This window comes from Zonotrichia leucophrys, chromosome 1A, assembly GCF_028769735.1.
Source record: "Zonotrichia leucophrys gambelii isolate GWCS_2022_RI chromosome 1A, RI_Zleu_2.0, whole genome shotgun sequence".
In the NCBI taxonomy this organism is placed as follows: domain Eukaryota; kingdom Metazoa; phylum Chordata; class Aves; order Passeriformes; family Passerellidae; genus Zonotrichia; species Zonotrichia leucophrys.
Window position 1 is genome coordinate 59,493,583 of NC_088170.1, and position 20,936 is coordinate 59,514,518.

The 20,936-nt window shown below is 40.2% G+C and overlaps 1 protein-coding gene across 3 annotated transcripts in view; it reads left to right on the forward strand.

The window, feature by feature from the left end:
* RELN (reelin) overlaps nt 1-20,936 on the forward strand; it is a 283,741-nt gene that overhangs the window by 75,241 nt on the left and 187,564 nt on the right. For all 3 annotated transcript variants that reach the window (XM_064702887.1, XM_064702886.1, XM_064702888.1), the window contains exon 3: nt 6,307-6,442. In XM_064702887.1, the coding sequence (XP_064558957.1) occupies nt 6,307-6,442 (136 nt within the window). The remainder of the gene's footprint in view (nt 1-6,306; nt 6,443-20,936) is intronic.

The following is a 20,936-nucleotide window of genomic DNA, read 5'->3' on the forward strand; positions in this document are numbered from 1 at the left end:
TTTTGGTGGGATTTTTTTTTAAAGATAAAACCTACCAAAAAACAGGGAGAAATTTGATTTTCTTCCCATCACTAGTTCTAATATTTTAAGACTATATTGCAGGGTTCTGAGAGGGGTTCATAACTGTTTAAGGATATTGTTCAAATATTCTTCCAATAACTGAAACTATGGCATTATTTCACTCTCTGTAGCATTCAGTGAAAACATAAGTTTCAGTTTTACATATATTTACAGGTGAGTCTCAAAAAGGTCCTTTAAAACATCCGAAGATACACAGGACAAAGGGAGGTTCCTATCTCTGAAAGCGTGGTCTGAAAGCTGCAGCTTTAGCAGCTGTAAATAGCACTTCATGTCTATATACATTGAGATTTTATCCTAAAATGTTCCTTAAGGTCTCCACCTGGCTTTCTGTGAGTTCAGGTCTTGGCAGCCACCAGTGCAGCTGCGCTGGGGCCTGTGCTGCACCTCAGATAATGTGGATAACATGGACAACATCAGATAACATGGCCTCCCCTGAGCTTGCAGAGGACCTTGGTTCTGCACAGTCCTGGAGCCCTGCTCTACAGCGGTTTTACTGAGGAACCAGGCTCCTTGTTAATGGCACAAAGTTGTCACTGTTCCCAGCACTCCTGGATCTCAGTGGTGTGCTCTTCCATGTGACAGGAGAGTCACAGGGGGCACCTCTATAACTGATCCTCAGTTTCTTAGAGAGGATGTGATTCTGGAAAGTGGAGACTGTGGGCATAAGCTCCCTGCCAAAGTGATTACTTTAATTGAAAATATTAAAAAAAAAGGCTACAATCATCTTTCCATTTTGAAAAAATTATCATCCCCCTCAGAACAAGTCCTTGATGCTGCATGGGGAAAACAAGTAGCAAGCCCTGGTTTGGCCACTTGTGCATGAGATTCAGCACAGGAAGTGTTTTCAGGCACAGTCACTTTTGCATAATTTCTGCTTTTTTACCAGACAGAACTGTGCTTACCTTGTGGATTTGTGGATCATCCTTTGAGATGCCAGAGCCTGGGTGGAGAACAGAGCCCTCAGCTCTGCTTCCCAAGGGAAGAGATGGTTCCTAGGGCTAGGTACTTTATTTTTGCATAACACAAAATCTAATTTGAAAATGTCAGTTTCTGACTCAAATTTATTATCTCCTAATCAGGAATTATTGCTTTCTCAGAGATGTCAGAGTTATTTTGTTACTTGGAGATTTTTCTTCTTGGAATTTCATCAATATTTTATGTATGGCATTTTGCTCTCACACATTTCTGTGAAAATGGAAGCATGAAGCAGATAATCAGTTTAGAAGCAGCAAAGCCAAAATGTGGTGATTCATTTTACACCTGTATTTAACATTCACTCTCTTGTTTAATATCATACTCAAATCATGTAGTAAATAGGAAATGGTATCTAGCTGCCATCTGGTTCATCACTGGAAATTCTGTTGAGCCCTAGCTATAAGGAAGGGTTTACCGAGGACCTTGACATGCAGATGAGAACCTTGTATGAAGTTCTGGTTTAGAAAACTGTTTTCTGAGGAGGATATGTCATGTTGTAATACAGAATATTATGTAGTTACATAAGACAGGGTGAAAGTCAGAGCTATTGCAGGTCCATGCTTCTCAGACTTGCAAAGCAGAGAAAGATGTAACTCTTTCCTGCATTTGTCTGGGAAAATTAGTTTGCATTAGATGCTTCCCAAGCTCTATCACTAGAAAAGATCATCTTTTGTCTTTCAGGGGCCCACATGGGAGAATGGCTGCTATCATCTATGTTCTCCCTTTTGGAGAAGTTACACAACAAGGTGAAAGGAGTAATGAGTTCAGGATCAGCACCTGAATTTGGGCATTTGTGGACCACCATTTTCCCATCTCACACACCTTTGTGTGTGCCATCCTATAAAAGAAAAAAAATATTTCCCTGCATTAGCTGTCACAGCCCTACTAGGGGTTCTGATTATCAATTAAATACTTTTAAACATTTAAAGATTGAAGTTATGTATTTATCACCTGACTTTACCTAAGCTTTTCCTTCCAATATTTTTCTGTATCCCTGCATTTCTTGTATTAATTTTATCCCTTGAAATCTACCTCTTCAAATAGAAGTTCTTTTATTGACTATAGATAGTGTATTGAGTAGACCCAAACACATTTTGTTTAAAGTTTACACAATAAAAACAGCTGCTGAGTTCCCTGTTGAGAAGGACTGAGAATGTTTAATTTCTGTCCTGGCAGTGCTGTTGGCAGGTACAAAGCTTGTCTGGGATTTGAATGGTTGTAATGGTTATTCTGATCATACTGAGACTCCTAAAGCCTCAGGAATTTTAGGGGATGGAGAATGTAGAAAGAAGTCTGCAGCATGTCATTATGAGGAGTGCACACTGTAAAAACCAAGGCAAAAGGAATTCAGAGAGATGCTAACAGCCTTTTTGCATGCAGCATGTTTTAGAGCTGTGGTACCTCTCACAAAACTCTGAGCATTTCAGTACTCATTAAGTCACATGAAAGCACTTGATTTTTTGCTGAAGTGTTTATAGACTTTTATACAGGATGATCTTAAAATTTCACCGAAAGATTTTTAGTTTTGTGCAACTTGTGAGACTTTGTGAGACTAGACTTGAATGTGCACAGTGGCACTGGTCACCAGGATGTGAGAGAGATACCTACACACAATATTGACCTGAGCCACTCTAAAGCTGTCAGAGGTACATACAGGATCCACTTTTGTTCTTAGGGCTGCTGTATTATCAGGCTTGTCTCATAATCATTTAAATTTTTTGTAGCAGAATGTTTTTTCACTTCTGTACTTTGATTTCCTATGGGGCAAACACACAGCAGCTTACCAGTTTGGAGAGGGGCTGGAGGAGAAGGGTGGAGTTGCTTTCCATAATAAGGAACTGCAAAAAGACTGGAAGCAAAAAGGTGGAATAATATTCTTTGCCCTTAATTTAACAAGTTCTTAGTATCAATTTAATTGTCCAGTGTTTTTTGCATTTTTATCCTTTTTATGTTCAACCTTCAATGGGAAACCTTGGAATTTAAACATCAAAAAGTTTTTTAATATTGCTGTCCTTCATTGAAGTTTCATTAAGTTTCATTATTTAATTGTTGTTAAATGTTCTAAAGGTTCTGAACTCCTAAATGGAGTTGATGTGTTCAGGAAAGGTCCAGGAGATGAGGAGGGTTGTTTTTATTGCAATAATATAGCAATGAATTATTAATAAAATCTAAAGATAACATGGTGATAAAATTATAAAATTGGGATTTGAATGATTGCTGTACTATTCATTGACTTTTTTTCTGAAAAAAAAAATTGAATTACTTGGTTTTTTTCCTTGTTTAGAATTTATTCTAGTAACTGCAAAATTGTTCTTTTTTTAAACTGTAAATCAAAGGAAAAAGAAATTCTCCACAGATGTTGTATGTGTTTGATGTATTAGGCACATTTTTGCAGGGAAACCTAGGGAATTCATTAACTCACAAGTTGCTGCCAAGGAGGGAAGCAGTCACATTCCCGAAGCTGCTCTGGCTGTCCCCTGGCTGGGGGATGTGTTAGGGCAGCCTTTGTCCTCCCTTGCATTTGGCTGGCTCTGGAGAAAGGGGAATTTCTTCAAACTGCAGGGCTGTTCCTGCTTCTCCCCTGACAGCATCTGTTATTTAATTACCCTGGTAGTCTGAGCCTGGCTGTTCCCACTGCACAGCCAGGGATGGTGAGAGATGAGAGCTGCAGCAGCCCCCAGACCCAGCCCACTGTGCTGGAGCCACTGGCTTTAGCAGAGCTTCAGAGAGAGGGACAGGCTTTGGGAACAAATCAGAGTTACCACCTGACACCCTGGGCAAAGCAGAGCAGTTGCCCAAATGGCATTTGCTCTGTGAGGGACCTCTCTGGGCATATTTTTGGACACATCTGTCCCAGCAGAGCTCTGCTGCAGGACTTCAGCAGTAAGAGCAGGGCAGTGAGCCTGGGCACCAGGCAAGAGGGATTCCTTGAGGATGTTACTGCCACCCCTCCCAATTAGCCAAGAATGGCAAATAAAACAATACAGCATGGCAAGAAGTGGCCAGATCTCATCTGCATCTAGTCTCTTGCAATAAAGAAAAGTCAGTAAAATACCATCTCTCTGGATTTCCCTACTACTGATCTCCAGAAAAGAGGCTCCATTCAGGGGAGCTTGAGCCTTCTCTGTGACTACCCTGACACAATGGGCTGCAGCTTCATTTGGGGATTTGAGCTGTGACTGTGTGAATGACAGAAAATCTCATGTGGATTTTCAGTGGGGAACTGAAAAACCCTGAATGAGGAGGTTGTGGCTGTTTGCAAAAGACACAGGCATCACTACCATCACCTGCTGCCTGCTGTCACTCCTGGGATGGATCACTTAAATTCACTGTGGCTCATTTCTCCCGCCCAAAAACTGCAGCTGGTTTAGAATTTCATAACCCTGAGGATAAATAACATCCATAACCTTGAGCTATAATCTGTCATCCTCACCAGTACCTGACCAGGATTTCAGACATTGCCTTTTGTCTGTAAAATATGAAATGTTTTGCTTGTGAGACAGCCCCCACTTCATGCAAGGTACTGCTGGCATCCAGTCCCTGGGGGTACTCAGTGGAGCAGTGTGCTTGCATTAGGAAGGATTTATCCCCTCCTTGGTGTAAAACTCTCACTTGCAAACTCCTTCCACATCTGGATCTGTGGGGGCTTACAAAAAATTGCTGCATTCACATTACAGGAGAATTCCCAAAAACTCAGTCATAAAGGATTCTGATACTCAGAGATTGTAGGCACACAGTGTGTGGTGATTGGGATGGGGCTGTGGCTGAGCCCCGTCCCCAGTGGGCACAGCTGTGAGCAGCAGGTGAGCAGCACTGACAGCAATGAGCCAGGGAGTGCCCAGGGGCACTGACCAACACCAAAGGGAACAGAGGGCACACAGGGGCAGGTCACCAACATGAGAGAATAAAAGGTTGGGCTAAAGAGCAAGGAGGGCAGATGCTTGAAGTGATGATAGAAGGACAGTCTTCTGAAGTGATGTTGCTCTGTATGGGCAGACACCTGAAGCCTTCTGAAGTGGTATGGTGTTGCTCTGCAGGGGTTGAAGCTTTCTGAAATTGTATGGTGATGCTCTGAGTACTCTGCCTGTGTCAGCTGTGGCGTGTGCTGTGGTGTACACTACGACAAGACACAGGCTTTATTTCTCTATTATTGTTTGAATTGCAACAAGCAAATTCAGGAAATACCAGCCACTATAAACTTTGAGATGCAATCACCAAATAGCTGGCTGTGACCTTTTTGAGCACAGTACTGCCTGCTCCCATTGCCTTTTCCTTCTGATCCTATTAGCAATGTTTCAGCCCATGTCACTGTTTTCTGAAATGAAGGTTCAATATTTGAAGTAACTTGGAACAAGGCATTCTCTTCTGATAACTGTGTTTAAAAGAATAGTTTTATCATTTACTCTTTCATTTAGGAGAAGTAAAGGTGCAGTGATCCATTCTGATAAGATTGCCTTCCTTTAAGCCAAAGGGTGTCAAACAAACAACCAAGTTTGTACGACTTTGTAGGGAACTACAAAAGGGCTCCAAGGGGAGAAAGATTGCTGTCAGACATTTTTTTTACATTAAAAATACAGTTCTTTTGTTTAATGTTGAACTGCAGTGAATTCCAGGGGGAGGGATTATTAGATGACATTTGCATTCATTCATGTATTAAAAGCACATATGAGAAAGAAGTAAGAGAAAAATCAAAAGAACATGTACTGGTAGAACTGTGGAAGGTTGTTGCTTTTACTTCAGATCAGAAGAGTTTGTGATTCCAGGGTTCATCTGGTTTTCCCAAATAGATGTCTTTTAATAGATAATACCTTTCTCTAAGAGCTTCATTTTGCTGACTAAAATAGAACTTTTCTTTCTTTCTTTTTTTTATTTTTTTCTTCAGGTGTTATTGTCTTTTAGATCTGTAATGAGTGTAAATGAGGTAATGGAATAACTGATTTACAGTAGCTGTGATCCAGTTCCTCCTTCAAAAATGCAAATACTTCCTCTGGCATTGGCCTCATGAAGACTAATAGCAGAAAATACACGGAGCCTTGCAGTAAATGCAAAGTCAGCCTTGGCTCCAGCAAAGGCCAGCTCCAGTATTTTCATTGGCATTAATTCTAATTATTTGATTGCACGCCCCTGGGGTTTTTTCATTCCGTGTTGCCATGATGAAACACATGGCAGACGCATTTCTCGGTCTGTTAGCACCTTGCAATGAGCCATTAACACTTGTTACTGTTTCCTTCCTCTGTCTCTTTCTCCCAGGAATTATGTCTGACCACCAGTTTGGAAACCAGTTCATGTGCAGCGTGGTTGCATCCCATGTGAGCCATCTCCCAACCACCAACCTCAGCTTTGTTTGGATCGCTCCGCCTGCAGGGACGGGCTGTGTCAACTTCATGTACGTATGGGCACAGAGCCATGGGCAGACACTCGCTCTGGAGATAATGGAACCACCCAGCCTGCTCACACTGCTGAGTAAAACAGTCAGAGTACACTGACAGGTGTACACTGTAATTGGAAGTGAGAATATTGAGTTCTTCCTGGCTGAAGCATTTCTGTGCATATTGGGACTTCTTATTTTCAAAGCATGAGGAAGTCTCACATTTAAAAGAAATTAATTCTTCTAATTAATCATATCATTGATCCTTTAAGTATACGGCCCATTTGCAGTGACACAGTCTTGTGATTATTGCATTTAATATGAGTTAGAACATCACACAAATATATTATTCATATAGTAAGAATCAATACAAAATGCAAGTATTTGAGAGTAGCTATACTCAGGTATTTACTGTTCCTAATTTTAAACACTCTGAACTTCCGATGAACCAAGAATGACCAAGAGGGTTTTTTTGGTAATTTGTTTTACAGACATAAGTTATCATTTAATGTTTTAGCACCAAATAAAGTTCTAACAAAATAGCTTATCTTCAATCATTAGCATATATATCACTAACTTTTACCTTCAAGTAATTTCTAATTATTTGTCCCAGAATTTTATAGACCAGATTTGAGAGAGAAAATACACTGAGAATGCTGTCAAAAGTAGAAAATATTTCAAGTTTGACATTTTCAAGAAAAAAAGGCAGACAGTTAGTTCCCTAATTCCATTAGTGAATAATTGCATCATTTCAGAGACATTTCTGTGTTTACTGTTGTCAAAACAAGTTTTCTGAGTATTATTCCCTTTCAATCTATACTGGGAAGCAGCAGGTAAATGACCCATATAATCAAATATTTTGACTTTTGTAAAAAATAACAATGAACAGCTGACTTTGACTACATAAGTTGCTGATGAGCACAGTGAGCACAGTACCTCTGGATTGATTTGCCTGTGAATTCAGTATTTCCCCTTACCTACATAATGCACTTTTTGCCTATACTGTCAGGATACATTATTTATTAGCTGTGATGACAATGTGGAGACATTTTTATTTCTGGCTCTGTCTTCTTCTAAACATGTAACAGTAAATTGGGAAATAATAGTTTTGATGGTTGATAGCTAAATTGTGAGAGTGTATTTATTGTACATACAGCAGTTGTATATACCTTGAGGAAATCTGTCAGCTATGGGGTTTATACAACCTTTAACTTCTTTCTAAAAATTATTTCTCTTTTGGATAAAGAAGCAGCTAAAGTTTGTTTGAGCTGCCTGTACATCTTCTCTGTTTCATTCTTGCTTACTCCCTTTTTTTCTTGAATTATTTTGTTTTCCTGCTATTAAAGAAATATTTGTTGAATTTTTGGTCCCAACTTGCGGAGTGACTGTGAATGTATTTTTTATGAAATATGACCCTCCATTGTGAGGTTTGAGGTCAATTTCTAACCAGTCATTCATTTTCCTGTGGGTGATTTTTTCCCCATGGTTTTATATTGGGGTTTTTGTTCATGTTTGCCATTGTTGAAGAAGACCTGACAAATAACTCTGCAGAAATACAAATACTATTATGAATGCTGACTCTCATTTAAGTGAAATTAAAGGAATATTTTTCTAAGGCAATGAATGCTTGTCTATCTTGAAATCCATGGAAGGTTCAACCCTGGCTTCAGTGGTAACAGAGTTAGACCAGCACTGAACAGTTTTGGAAATCAAACCCCTAATTTCCTCTGTAAGTCATAATCCACCTCTTTGCTGTAAGCACCCCTTGAACAAAGGTGGTGTTCCCACTGTGTTTGGGAAGTCCTTAGCCATGCATAGCAGAAATCTGAATTTATTTTTGACTGGGTAGTTTGCAGCATGGATGTAAACCTACATCTGGCAGGGCTGAGAGCCAAGCACCACAGCTGCTCCCAGGGTCCCTGGGTCAGTCTTGGTGGCTTTTCTGAACGTCTCCCATGAGGTGTAATGATGCTACATGGGTGATACTGTTTTGTCTTTGAGGATGACCAAAATGCTGCAGTTATATCAGTTTGCTTTTCCATAGTACGAATTCAGACCAGAGTGAAAAGGCTCAGCTTCTCTGGAGTTGGTGTTTACTCCAGGATCACACTTGTCTGCAGGAATACTGGGTAAACATGATCATCAGTTGAAGGAAATGTAAAGAGGGGAAATATGTTTTACCTCTAATCCTCCTCCTCAATTTTTCTTCAGCTGCCCACACTTTCTTGCCTCAGCTTGTGTTTCTCCTGCTTACTAAATCACACATTGCAGTAAACAAAGCTATTTTTGGGGTACAGTGTTAGTCTGCCTACCTTACCCAGTTCCCTGAATACAAGAGTTCCAGAGGACTCTCTATCTTATTTGTCTCCTTTTGTGCCTTTATAGCAAATAATAAGTTTTCTTAACACTTTCAATTGAATATAAAGTTTAAATTTAATATAGATTACATTTAATATATAAATTTAATTAATTTTTGTTTAACTTAGTATAAATTGGAAGTGCTTAGAAAGATACATGAATTTGTAGACTCTGACTATAGTTCAGTATAAGTAAGAACTTCCTATATTGTGTGTTGCCAATTTGTCTGTGATTCAGATCAGCTCATTAGTCTTTGACCTCTCTGGGGATGGATAATAAGGTTATTAATTAGCATTGGCTTTGACATGCGATTTTTGAGTGTTGATTCCTCTCCCTGGACAATTCTCAGGAGGAACTGAACAAAGGTCACCAGGCAAATCTCTCACAGGCCAGGCAGCTTTTGCTATAGATGCACAGATAGCTTTTATTAACTGCACACACAGTTCTGGCTTCCACTGAAGCAGTGGAATTCTGTGGATGTGATACAAAGTCAAGACCCTGTAGCCATCATGGGCAAAATTCCTTTTCACTTCATCTGGGCTTTTTGGTGTGCTATTGTAGAGCTCAGTCCTGAAAGACAGGAGCCCTAAAACATGAGATTTGTGCAGTGATGCTGTCAGCCTGTTCTTCCTTTTAGCTCTTGTATCCACTGGTAAGCAAACAAACATGATAAGGAGGTTGAGGTTTAAGACACTAAGTTTCATAAAAATCAGTAGCCTGGCAGACCATTTATACCTGTAAATTTGGGCATTCCCAACAACAATCCTCCCTGCTACAATGTGATTTGTTTATAAACTGCCAGAAATATTCCTGCTGTCAGTGTATCCATTCCCAGTTCCCAGCCCTTGCATTTCCCAGTCATGGTGCAGGAGGAGGCTCCTGGCCACACTCAGGTTATTGACACAGCCAGTGAGGGATACACAAGAGTATTGCTGTGCTGTGGGGAGGGATGTGGGGCACAGCTCTGCAAGGAAAATGGGCTTTTAAAATTATTTCACCTTATTATGGCTACTGAATGAATATTAAAAATACCTTTCTATGAAATACACTTCTAAGAGAAACACAGAGTGCTGTTGGTGTTCCTGTAGTACATCTTAATGTGACCCTTTAGTGTGTTTTCACCATAGATACGGCCAGCTGAGCTGAGGAAATGAAAGCTAAAATGCATCATTTATTACAGAATAGTTTTCTTAGCAATAACTTAGGACTGTGTTAAACAGGTATTGAGCACAGGGCCTCCCAAACAAATTGCCAGGATCTGTAAATGCTCTTTGCCACCACAAAATAGCAGGTCCTCCTTTATGCTAACAAGTAATTTCTCTGATTGTGTGCAAATTTGTAAAATATTATCTTCATAATCCTTCAGCTAGGTTTGGTGGTTTGTAATTTCTGCTCTAAGCTCACACTAACCTAGTTAAAGCTCAGCCTGACAGCAGGGATAATAATGGCTGTTAAGCAGGGTGGCATGCTGGGCTGCATCTTAGGATGTTAAGCCTGTTGTTTTATAGATGGCTTAACTTGGTAGTTTGCAAAAGTGATAAAGCTGACCTAAATAGCAAAAGCATATTTTGTTTTGACCACCAGCAGGGTTTATTGCAGAAGTTCCAGCTATTATATTAAATAGAATTGCAGGCGGTAGAATGTACCTAGAAGAATAAGTGTTTTTCTTGTGTAACTATTTGTATTAGTCGCTGAACAGGTGTTTAATAATTATGATTGTGTCTATATATCCACTATAACTTCTATTAATGGAAGACTGGACTTCTGTAAAGATATCTGCTGAGTATAGGCAGAGTCTAATAAGCTATTAAGTGCTAAAATCACATCTTTTGTGACACTTAATTAGCACAGCCTACGGTGCAAATGGCTCAATAGGAATGGGAATGAGCTGTGGTGGTCCCTCTCTGTGAGCACAGAGGTAAGACAGCAGTGGTGGCTGAGGCAGGGCCCTGGCACATCACTTCTGTTGAGGCAGGAGAAACTGATTCTCAGCACAGCTCCTGGAAAAAGTCTGGGGCTGAATGCTGAGGCAGACAGCTGAACTGTTGGAAGACATTTTCAAGAAAGATGATGTGTTTTTCACTGAGAATATGGCTCTTCCCATAATCACTTAAAGTTACAGCTCCTTTCTGGGAAGTTTGAAGCCTCCTCTTCCAGAACTGGTCTTTTCATGCCCATGTGTTTAAGCCTGTTTCAGGAACTGGCAATGGTGTTAATTATGAACTCAAAATATCATGCTGTATAAACACTACAGAGCATGAAGTCTGTGATTGAGAGACTTGGTTACCTATTTAAAGCATTTATAGAAAACCTATGATAATAATTATAGAAATATTGAATAAACAGCCAAGAAGATTACATGCTTTACTATATTAGTTCTCTAGCCAGGGTGGGAAAGATCTCTATTGTCTGAAGGAACCACACTCCCCTGGTAAACCACTTAGCTAAACTGCCATTTAAGACACTGTTTACTGTGGTTTTTTCAATTGTTTTAAAGAAGTACAAATGATAATCTTAAAGATTAAGTACCCAATTATGTTTGTACACAATGATAATACACACAAATAATAACATAAAGTAAACAGAAAACAGCATCTATCAGAAATGAGGTCCCTTAAGTCCCTTGTATTTATGTATCATCAACTCTCAATTATATGGTCGTGTATGTTTTTCTCCCTCACATTCTTATGGTACCACAGAATTGTACACTGAAATACACTGTTGTTCACAGCATTCTAGTTGCTGCTATATTTGCAATCTCTGCATTCAGTTGAGGATTGTGCCATAACACATATGCAAACCTTAATGTACAGATAGCCTTGACTTTGGGGTTTTGTAAAGAAGCAGCTCCCTGCTTCAGCAAGTGCTGCATTTCTCTTCCTACTCTTTACTGCAACAAAAGGGTGAAGGAGGATATTTCATAGCACTCTTTGTGATATTGGTGTGGACTCTGAGTCAGGGATAGCATGGGCAGCATCAAATGAGGAACAGTTGCTACTTAGAGTCAGTTCCAATATTTAGCCCGGTGTTGCAGTTATTTTTATTTTTCCATACTGCTTATAACTTATGCCTTGTAGAAAAAAAATCATCAGTAATTGTTCCTTGCTGGTGTGTCAGTCTAGTGGAACTATGAAGAAAAATTACTCCCTTGCTTGGTTTTCCACTTCCCTGGGTAGAGGCATTGTTGTGCCGTCAATCAACATTACGTGTAATATTCTGAAAATCACGAGCCAATATTTGATTCCTATCTTGGCTCTGCTCTCATGCCCCATTTTGATGTGGTGCCCAGATTACCTCCTTCATCTTCTGTGTTTGTTAATTTCCAGTGAAATGCAAACTGTGCATGGAACCATTGTGGCTCCTCTATGACCCCCAACAGCAAAGGCTCATCCAACTATGTGGAATTAGATTTAACTTGTCTGTTAGCTCTGTCTCAGTTTTATCATTTTTGTGTAAAGCAGACTGAGGTGACTAATGAGAAATTGTGGGTGTTTTCAGAAACTTTTTTTAACAGAAGATAGTAACACAGAGGGTACTGCGTAGGTGAGTACTCAAAAATGTTCAGAGCAAAGCAAGAAAACCATGAGAGAGGGTGAAAGCTGGTTGTACCTAATTTTCCACTCCTGAAAAGGGGTTTTCAGCTGTTTCAACTGGGTATGAGATATGTGCCTATCTCCAGGGAGGTGTTTATATGGGCTGTGTGTCTGTAATTCCCCAGAGGGTTAATGGGAATGCAATCTGGTTCCATAGACATGAACATTCAGCTCTACATCTAGGGAGAGGTATCTGCAGGAATATGAGGTCCCTAGTAGCTTCCTGAGGATGTTTCAAATTATTTTACTACTTCTAGGCAGCAGAATTAAGATCTAGATCTCCACTGACAAAAATGGATCTCTACCTACATAGCTTGCTTGTGGACCTTTACATGGGCATGTATTCTAAGATTTTTTAAATGTGAATTGGAATCCCACCCAGACTCAGCTGCCTAAACATAAGCATCCTGTACCAAGTCATAAAAAGGAATTTCCATCCCCACCACCCTCAGCAGTAACTAACTTTGTGTCAAGAACTTTCCAATGAGTGGGCTGCTCAACAGTTGAAATTTGCTGAAGGGTATGAATAAAAATGGCAACCGTGTAAAGTTCATAAAATCTTGCAATTTTTTTCATTTTTCCCTGTAGGTCAAATCTGTTGTGCAATATTATCTCAGATGACTGATACTCCTACTAAAAGCCCACTTTAATGAGAGGACTACTCTATTTTTAAGCTTATCTCCATGTGTGCAGACAACTGGCCATTTGTGATTTTAGACTCCTCACACTGTGTTGTAGGTATTAGAAAAGCAGAACCAACAAAGCCAGAAAAAATGTTTATGTAAGCATGAATTTAAAGTAAAAGCACATGAAAATTCTATTGGTGTTAGTCAAACTTAAATCCAAAGATGTATAAGAAGCATAAAATGCTACTTCTGTTAGTGTTGTGTAATGGCAGAGTAGAAACTGCAATGTTATGCTGTATTAGGATAATTTCTTTTCTTTGTGTGATGCAAATTTATTATATCACATACTTGTATGATACCAGAAGGAAGCTCAGTATAGCCTTTGGCTTCTCTGTAAAGATCTTGTTGTGGCTTCATATAGGACTCTGGCACCTCCTGCATGAAATAAAATGAAATTTAGTTATTTTCTACTAGTATTATCTGAATAATAAAATGGTCATGGTGAGAATTGCTTCCCTTCTTACAAATGTTCATTTAGCTATTCTAGAAGCAGAGATTAGATTTTACTTTCTTCCTTTTCTGCACAACATTCACATTATTTTTGTGCACGAGGCCATCAATGCACAATCTGTGAATCAGTTATGAGTAACTGTGTTTAAGATTCTCTCTTGAATTTTGATAAAAATATCTCTGAAATTGAACCTCAGGGTGATTTTTCAGAATGTATTTTAGTTCATCAACAGCATAAACCTTTGTTTCATTCAAAGCATTGCTTTATCTTCCCCTTTTCTCAAAATGGCTTAATTTTGAAAGCATGACTGGAGTACAGAACATATTGCACACACTCCAAACACTGTTTCCACTAATAGATTTTCCTCTGTATCACAGCAGTTGATGAAATACTTCTTGCCTAATAATAATTCATCAATAACAAACCTTTCAAAATCACATCCTAGAAGAAATATGCTGAATGAAATAGCCACTGACCAGTTTTGGGGAGTTCTTTTGGAAATGTTAGCTATAGAAAGAGTGAACACTAACCATACCTGGAACTACTGTCTACAGCATAAAACATGAGTGCAGGCAAAGGCAGAGGACAATTGTAAAAGATGAAGATAAATTTTTAGGAAGATGAATTTCAGTCCTGCAGACGAGCCTGTACAACTAAATTCCATGTCTGCATGAAAGTCCCTGGTGCCTCTGGAATGTCTCCTGGTGGGCTGTTGGAGCCTGATCATTTCAATGCCATCTCTGAAGCAGATAAAATGTCCAGTGCATGAATGGAGTCAAATGAATTGTCTTGTTTCTGGGGAGTCCTTGACTTCTTGCAAGGGACTATTGCCAAATGATTTGGTGAAGAGCTTGATCCTGCAGGGTGCTGAGCACTGCCCTTGGTCCAGCAGAGCAATCAGGTGTGTTCATGCTGTCATCAAAGGCACAGGCAACACTTTCCCATTCTTTTAAAATTCATGCCTTCACAATATTTTTTTAAATTTTTCTTCGTTTGTGTACACAGATAAGGGCATATAAGGATGTTCTGACCATAATTTCAGTTCTTACAAATTAAATTTTCTCACCTTGTTTGTTTGGAGGATCTTTAATAGAGTGATCTACAAAATATTATGTAGACACACAGTAATATTCAGCAAGGAAGAAATTCTCCCTTTGTCTGTATAACAATGTTCTCGTTAGGCTGAATTTTAGCAAGAGTTTAAAAACAAGAAAGAAAGAGCACCTAAACACTAAACTTGAAGACAACAAAAACATTTGATCAGCTTTTGCTGCCCTCCTGCTGGAAAAACTTGATTTTGAGTATTCAGAATGACTGTGATCTGTAGAACAGAGTTATCTGTTGTACAGCAGAGTTACCAGCTAAAAGATTTGAAGATGCTACACCAATTCAAATGATACATTTTTATTTAAAAGCATATTATTGAAGTATTTCCCATACTGTTTTGTGGCTCTTGTTAGTGATTAATGGCTATTTTCATTACCTATTTTACAGGTACATTGGCACTGTAACATTATGTTTTAAGGTTGATGGTGTTGTTTTCCTTATTGTTTTGGAGTGGCTTGAATCTTTTTAGTTCTTACTGGAAATGTAAGAAATACATTTTCTCTTATAACCTTCCAAATATCCCTCTTAGATCAACATAAGCTGTTTAGCTCAAGTAGCAATGTACATTTGCTTGAGCCATTTTCTGTGAAAAATGCATTTTTGAAGTCTTAAAGAATAAGAAGCTCTCCAGCAATCTCTGTGATTTCCCACCCAAGTAGGGAAGAGTTTAAAATAACAGTTTTGAAGAAATGAATAATGGAAGAAAGTAATTCTGTCTTTATTTTCAGTACTTCAGTAGTCTGAGGTCAAATTTTGCCCATGTTGAACATATTGCTGCAGTCAGGAAGTAAAAACCTGTTCCTCAAATTCAGCCAGCTCCTATCACCATCAGTGTTTATGCAAAGCATTATAACTGATAGGAACAAATTACTTTGCAGAACCTACTTACACATTCAAAGAGCAGTGTCCTAAACATCCTAAAATGCAAATAATAAATAGTAGAAACACTCCCAATCAATATCACAGACAGTTTGGCAATGCAGTGAAGATGTCAGGGCCATAATTTGAGCGATGGCTTTAACACACAAATGGAGAGAGAATATGTATGGTAAGTTAAGCTGTATAAAGCCTTTCTTCTAAATCCAGATGTAGGCATTAACTCGTATATTTGAGATGGCATGCTTATTTGCTAAGTGCAAAGATGGCTAGAAAAAGGCTTTCCTGACTGATGATAAAAGCTGGAGTACTCTTTAATTTTGGTTACTGCCAAGCTTATTTCAACAACCACAATAGTTATTTGGCTTCATACCAAAAGTGGCAATACAGTACTTACATGTCTATGGATCAAAATTAGATGAAAAATTGCTGTTTCTCATCTCCAAAGCTATTTGCCACACATTTTATGGGCCTCAAGATGCCTTTTGTAATATGTGATAACAGAGCCAACTGAAGCATCTGCCTGGGAAGAGATTACTTTAATTATGGACTCAATGTCCTATTTTCTGCAAGTGTTCCCCAGAGAATTTCTTACTGCTGGATGAGAGGTGTTATGATGCACATTAAAACCTACAAGTCAAACAAAAGAGGTTGTAAAAGTGAGACAAGGACACCCATAGAGACCCCAGTCTTGTATTCAGTGGCTAAAAAAATAACCCTGAATTCTGTGATGATAACTTTTTCATTGATCTAATACCCATTAAAATAAATTTCCAAAATGTATGTACATAAAAAAAGAATGATAGAAAATCTTACCATTTTTTTCTTTATCCTATTATGTTTTGTAAAATTGATTGATCTGTAGAAGTCTTTAAAATGTTCATATTTTCCTTTTCATTTTTCCAGTACAGTAGTTACTAATGATGTAATGTGAAAAATGCAGCAAGGAGGTTTCTTGTTAGCTTCTATTTTTATTGCACGCGAAGTTTCTTGTCATTAAGGATTCGTTTGCCTTCTGCTGTAGTATCATTGATCACAATTAACTCACTTGATATTAAAGTGGATGTGCTGTATGCTCCTATAGAAATTCTGGGTAAATCACCATTGATTTAGCACAGCTTAATGGATACTTAAAATATTTGTCATTCTCTCCTCATCAATTAGAAGAATGCCTAGAAATCTTCATTAGCAGCTGCTGCAATGATGAGCTGAAAGTTTTTCTTTATAGAAAATACGATGGAAGAGCTGTAAAGATGGCTTGAAGATGCTGTGACAGCATGTGAAGTGCTGGGAAACTTCCTTAGAATTTGGAAAATTGCCAACATTAAAAGGGAAAATGACATCTCTAGCAGATACTGAACTTTAAAAACAAAGCAATGATAACAACAAACCAAATATGCCAAAAACTATTTGAAGTTTGTTTAAAACAGAGGGCCGTATCTTCCTCTTTGATTTTGTACAATTATTAGAAAGGTTTATTCTCATAAAACATTAGGGTGAAAGCAATGCTCATCCTTTATAAATAATATCAATTAGCGTTAGGGATTTTGCAGTTTGCTAATTTTATAGTAACTATGTCTTCAGTGAAGCAGAACCAAGTCTGAAAAGAATGTTAAATGGTCAGTACTTCCCTGGTCTGGGGGAAGGTAGTATTGGGATTTCATAGCACAGCAAATGAAAACAATTAGCTACCCCTGCAGCATCCAGCCCCAGGAGGAGCTTGCCAGGTAGTGGTCCATCACATATCCCTTCTTCATGTTTTCCAACACCATTTCAGGTGCTTGGGGAATGCTTGCTCCAGGTTTGGTCTCTGCTGCTGTATAGGCTGAGTTTATAAACCCAGTCACAGCACGATGTGCTGGGGGCTCAGAGATACCTGACCCTCATCTGCAGGGTTGAATTTGGGTTTGGATGTGGTGGCATCTGTTCTGTCTGGACTGTGGGTATGCTCATGATATAAGCTTTAGGAAGTGGATGGAAAGAGCTGAAATATTGTAGGTGGCTTTGTCTGGAGCCATTCTGGGTTAGGAGGAGAGGAGCTCAGCTCTCTGCTGTGTACAGCATGGTAGGACTGAGAGACACATGGCCTCTGGCCCCATGGAAGGATTAAGGATTAAATATTGGATCCCTTTTCTATTTTCTAGGCTGTAGTTGTTGAGGGGTTATTTTCTGACTTCGTCTGGCTGTAAGAAGCTACACAGTGCCAGGGTTAAATGGAAGGTTTTAGCTCGTACATAAATGGGAAAAGCCCTGTTCTGTGAGAGGAGATCCTTGGACCAGCCCTGGACCAAGTTGGGAACTGAGTCAATATCAGCTGTTTCCAGGCTCAGTGCTTTGCCATTTGGTTTATTACTGACAGGATGGAGAAAAGGGTCATGAATATACATGGCTTAATGAAGTGATTGAGGCTACTTTTCCTTGATTCAGGACACACAGACATGTGGGATCACGGCTGGTCAGTTACTGGTGTCCCTTCTGAGATTTTGGGAGAGACCCTCTCTCCCTTCATCAGCTACGAAAACTACATGTGCCTGAATCCCTGTGCCTGGGAAACTTCCAGTGAGGCACCCATGTGCATCCAGAGCTGGGCTTCCTCAGCTGCTCTCTCAGGCCCACATGCCCTGCATACCTTGGGGCACTTGAATCATGCTGAAAGTCATGTAAAATTTCAACTGTGATTTCTGCAAGGGCAGACGTTTCAGCTGTGATGCTTTACCTTGCCAGAAGCCATGAAATCTGTTTGGATATTTTCCTGCTTGCCAGGGAGAGCTGAACTTTCCTTGGGGTGAGGTGTCCAGCTTTGGAGCTACTGTTCTTGGAGCTGGCACTGTTTTGTGGGTCTCCAGTGTTCCTAGCCAGAACTTTTTAAATAGTATGGGCAATTAGGTCATCATTCTAATTATTTATGTGCAAATTGTTGTGTGTTTTGTTTCAAAAAACATTCCAAAAGGCTGGAGCTCTGCTGTTACTTAACATGATGAAATTTCATTTCTTAAGAAAGGTGTGTCTCCCAGCACCTTTGAGCCCTGGGTTTCTTATTCTGTGAAGCTTTTAAATTCTTATAGACCTTTTTTTTTCTGATTGTTCTCAGCATCAAGAGTCCCAGAGTCAGGCCAGTGAAGGGTTGGAAAAGACAACTCTCTGTTTGAGCTGTTCTACTGTCAGCTGATGTCTGTAGCCCACATCTCTATCCTGTTTAACGTGGCTCTGACTGTAGCTGCTGGCAGGTCTGTGCTCATCTGGGTTGGAGGCTGTAACTGCACTGAGGGAGCTCCTGACTCTTCCACAGAAGGGATCTGCATCTTGATTCCATGGGAAGGGGAGCACATGGTGCTCCAACCCTCCTCTCTCTTTCAAAGCCACGTGAGGTGCCCCTTGCCTGGAAACCACTAGTTTATATCACTGTGAGCCATTGTCCATGCTGATGGATGAGGAATGTCAGCTTTACTTCTCCTGGGGGGAGAGCAAACAGATCTGGAATCCATGATACTGTCTTTGTTCTGAAGTACACCAAGGATACATCAGATTTCATCTAGCCTCTGCAAGGATTTCAGTGTCTTTTATTTGGGAATATGAAATGTGGTCTCACAAATATTTGTCCTTGTTGGCATTTTCTCTGACATAACAGTTGTGGTGGTTTGACCAGGAAGGAGTGGGAATTCTGGGAAGCTGTGGTCAAACCAATGAAGGTTTTGGGTTTGAGACTGGCACCCGGTGTAGCCAGTGGGGTTTGGACACACCTCCGAGAATACACAGGGGTTAAAAGCAAGGCACTGCCCTTGGCACTCTCTCTTGGGACGTCGCTTCGAAGAGGTCAGATCACCCTCCCCTGTCCAGCCTTGCTGCTGGGCGGGGGAGGGGCAGCCATGCGGTAGGCCCGGGGCCTGGACAGAGATGGGGGTTGAGGGGGCTTCGAGGATGGAAGGGTGGAAGATCCCAGGGAGTCAGCCCTCGGGCAGCCATTCCCCCCCCCAGGAGAGAGAGAGAGAGAGAGAGAGCCGGCGACACCGAATGTGATAGCAGCCGCCCAGGAGGAGAAAGGGGAGGGAAGAGTGCAGCCTGGCCGGTGGAGCAGCAGCACCTGTGGGAGTACCAGCATTCTACCAGCATTCTGAGATAGACAGAGACTGAAAACTTTTAACCCTTTCTTTCATGATTGGGGCCTTGCAAAAATGCTAATCCTCCTCGAAGCTGAATAAGAAGGGAGATAAGAGATGAGATGAGACAAGGACCTGGCCCGAAGAACGTGGAGATGATTGGATGGGGAGAGATGATTTGGAGTGGCCTTTTGGCTGGACTTTTCTTGTGGCCATGGACTCAGTTGTTCCTGTGACACAGACTGCATTTAGGGGGAGGCAGTGCCTCAAAACCAGGAGGGTTCATTCGTGAGGACCCCCCGGCCCCAGGGGGTTGGAAAAATATGGGGGGGACAGATGTCCCAAAAGCAGAGACGGTGCCTTTTTGGAGTGAGACAAGGCATCCTTGAAAGACAACCCTAAAAGCAGCTCTGGCCATGTCTCAGTGGTGAGAGCACTGGGCATGGAAGGAAGATGTCACAAGCGGCAAAAGGACTTTTTCCGGGCGGTGCCGAAGTGACAAGGAAGCACACGAGGTTTCAGTGTGTTTCCAGGAGAAGCCTATGGAACAAGAAGGACTCCTTTCCTCTTCATGAACTGCAGTTTGAGTATACTAAAGTGTCGTGCCGGGCTGGGCAGTTGGTGTTTTGGGAGAATGTATCGGATTGGGAAAGTCAGGGAGTGGGGAGGAGGAAAGTGGTTTTTTTTGTAAGGTTTTCAATTTTTTTTTTTTTTTTTTCCTTATGGTCTTTCCCTATTTTCCTGTAGTTTAAGTAATAAAGTGTTCTTTATGTTTAAGTTAGAGCCTGTTTTGCTTATTCCTGGTCACATCTCACAGCAGACACCAGGGTGAAGGCATTTTCATGGGGGGCACTGGCTCTGTGCCAGGCTCAAACCATGACACAGTTCATCTTTTTTTTTTTTTGTTTTTGCAACCCCTCTCCAATATTGCACAGAACATCCATTGCAAGTGTTTTCTCCTCCTTATGAGGTCCATTCTTAGCTCTCCTGTGACAGCAACACACCCATCAATAGTGAAAAATTCATAATCCTGGCAGAGCACTATGGTCTCCATGAGTCACCATTCAGAAAAGTGAAAATTATTTAATGTTAAATTTCTAAAAATCATTTAATTCCTCGTGTATTAGTGCACTTGTTTGTGCCTTTAAAGACAACCATTGTGACACTGAAATCACATCTAAATCTAACTTTGCATTGCCATATGGCACAACCTGTAGACACTAAGACTCTGGGAATTCATTTATTAGGTTGCCAGACTGATGTGGTGGATAAGTAGATTGTCATAAAAGTAATTAGTTTCAGTGTATGTAGATTGCACTTGGCCTTTTTTGTTGTTAAGCTTTT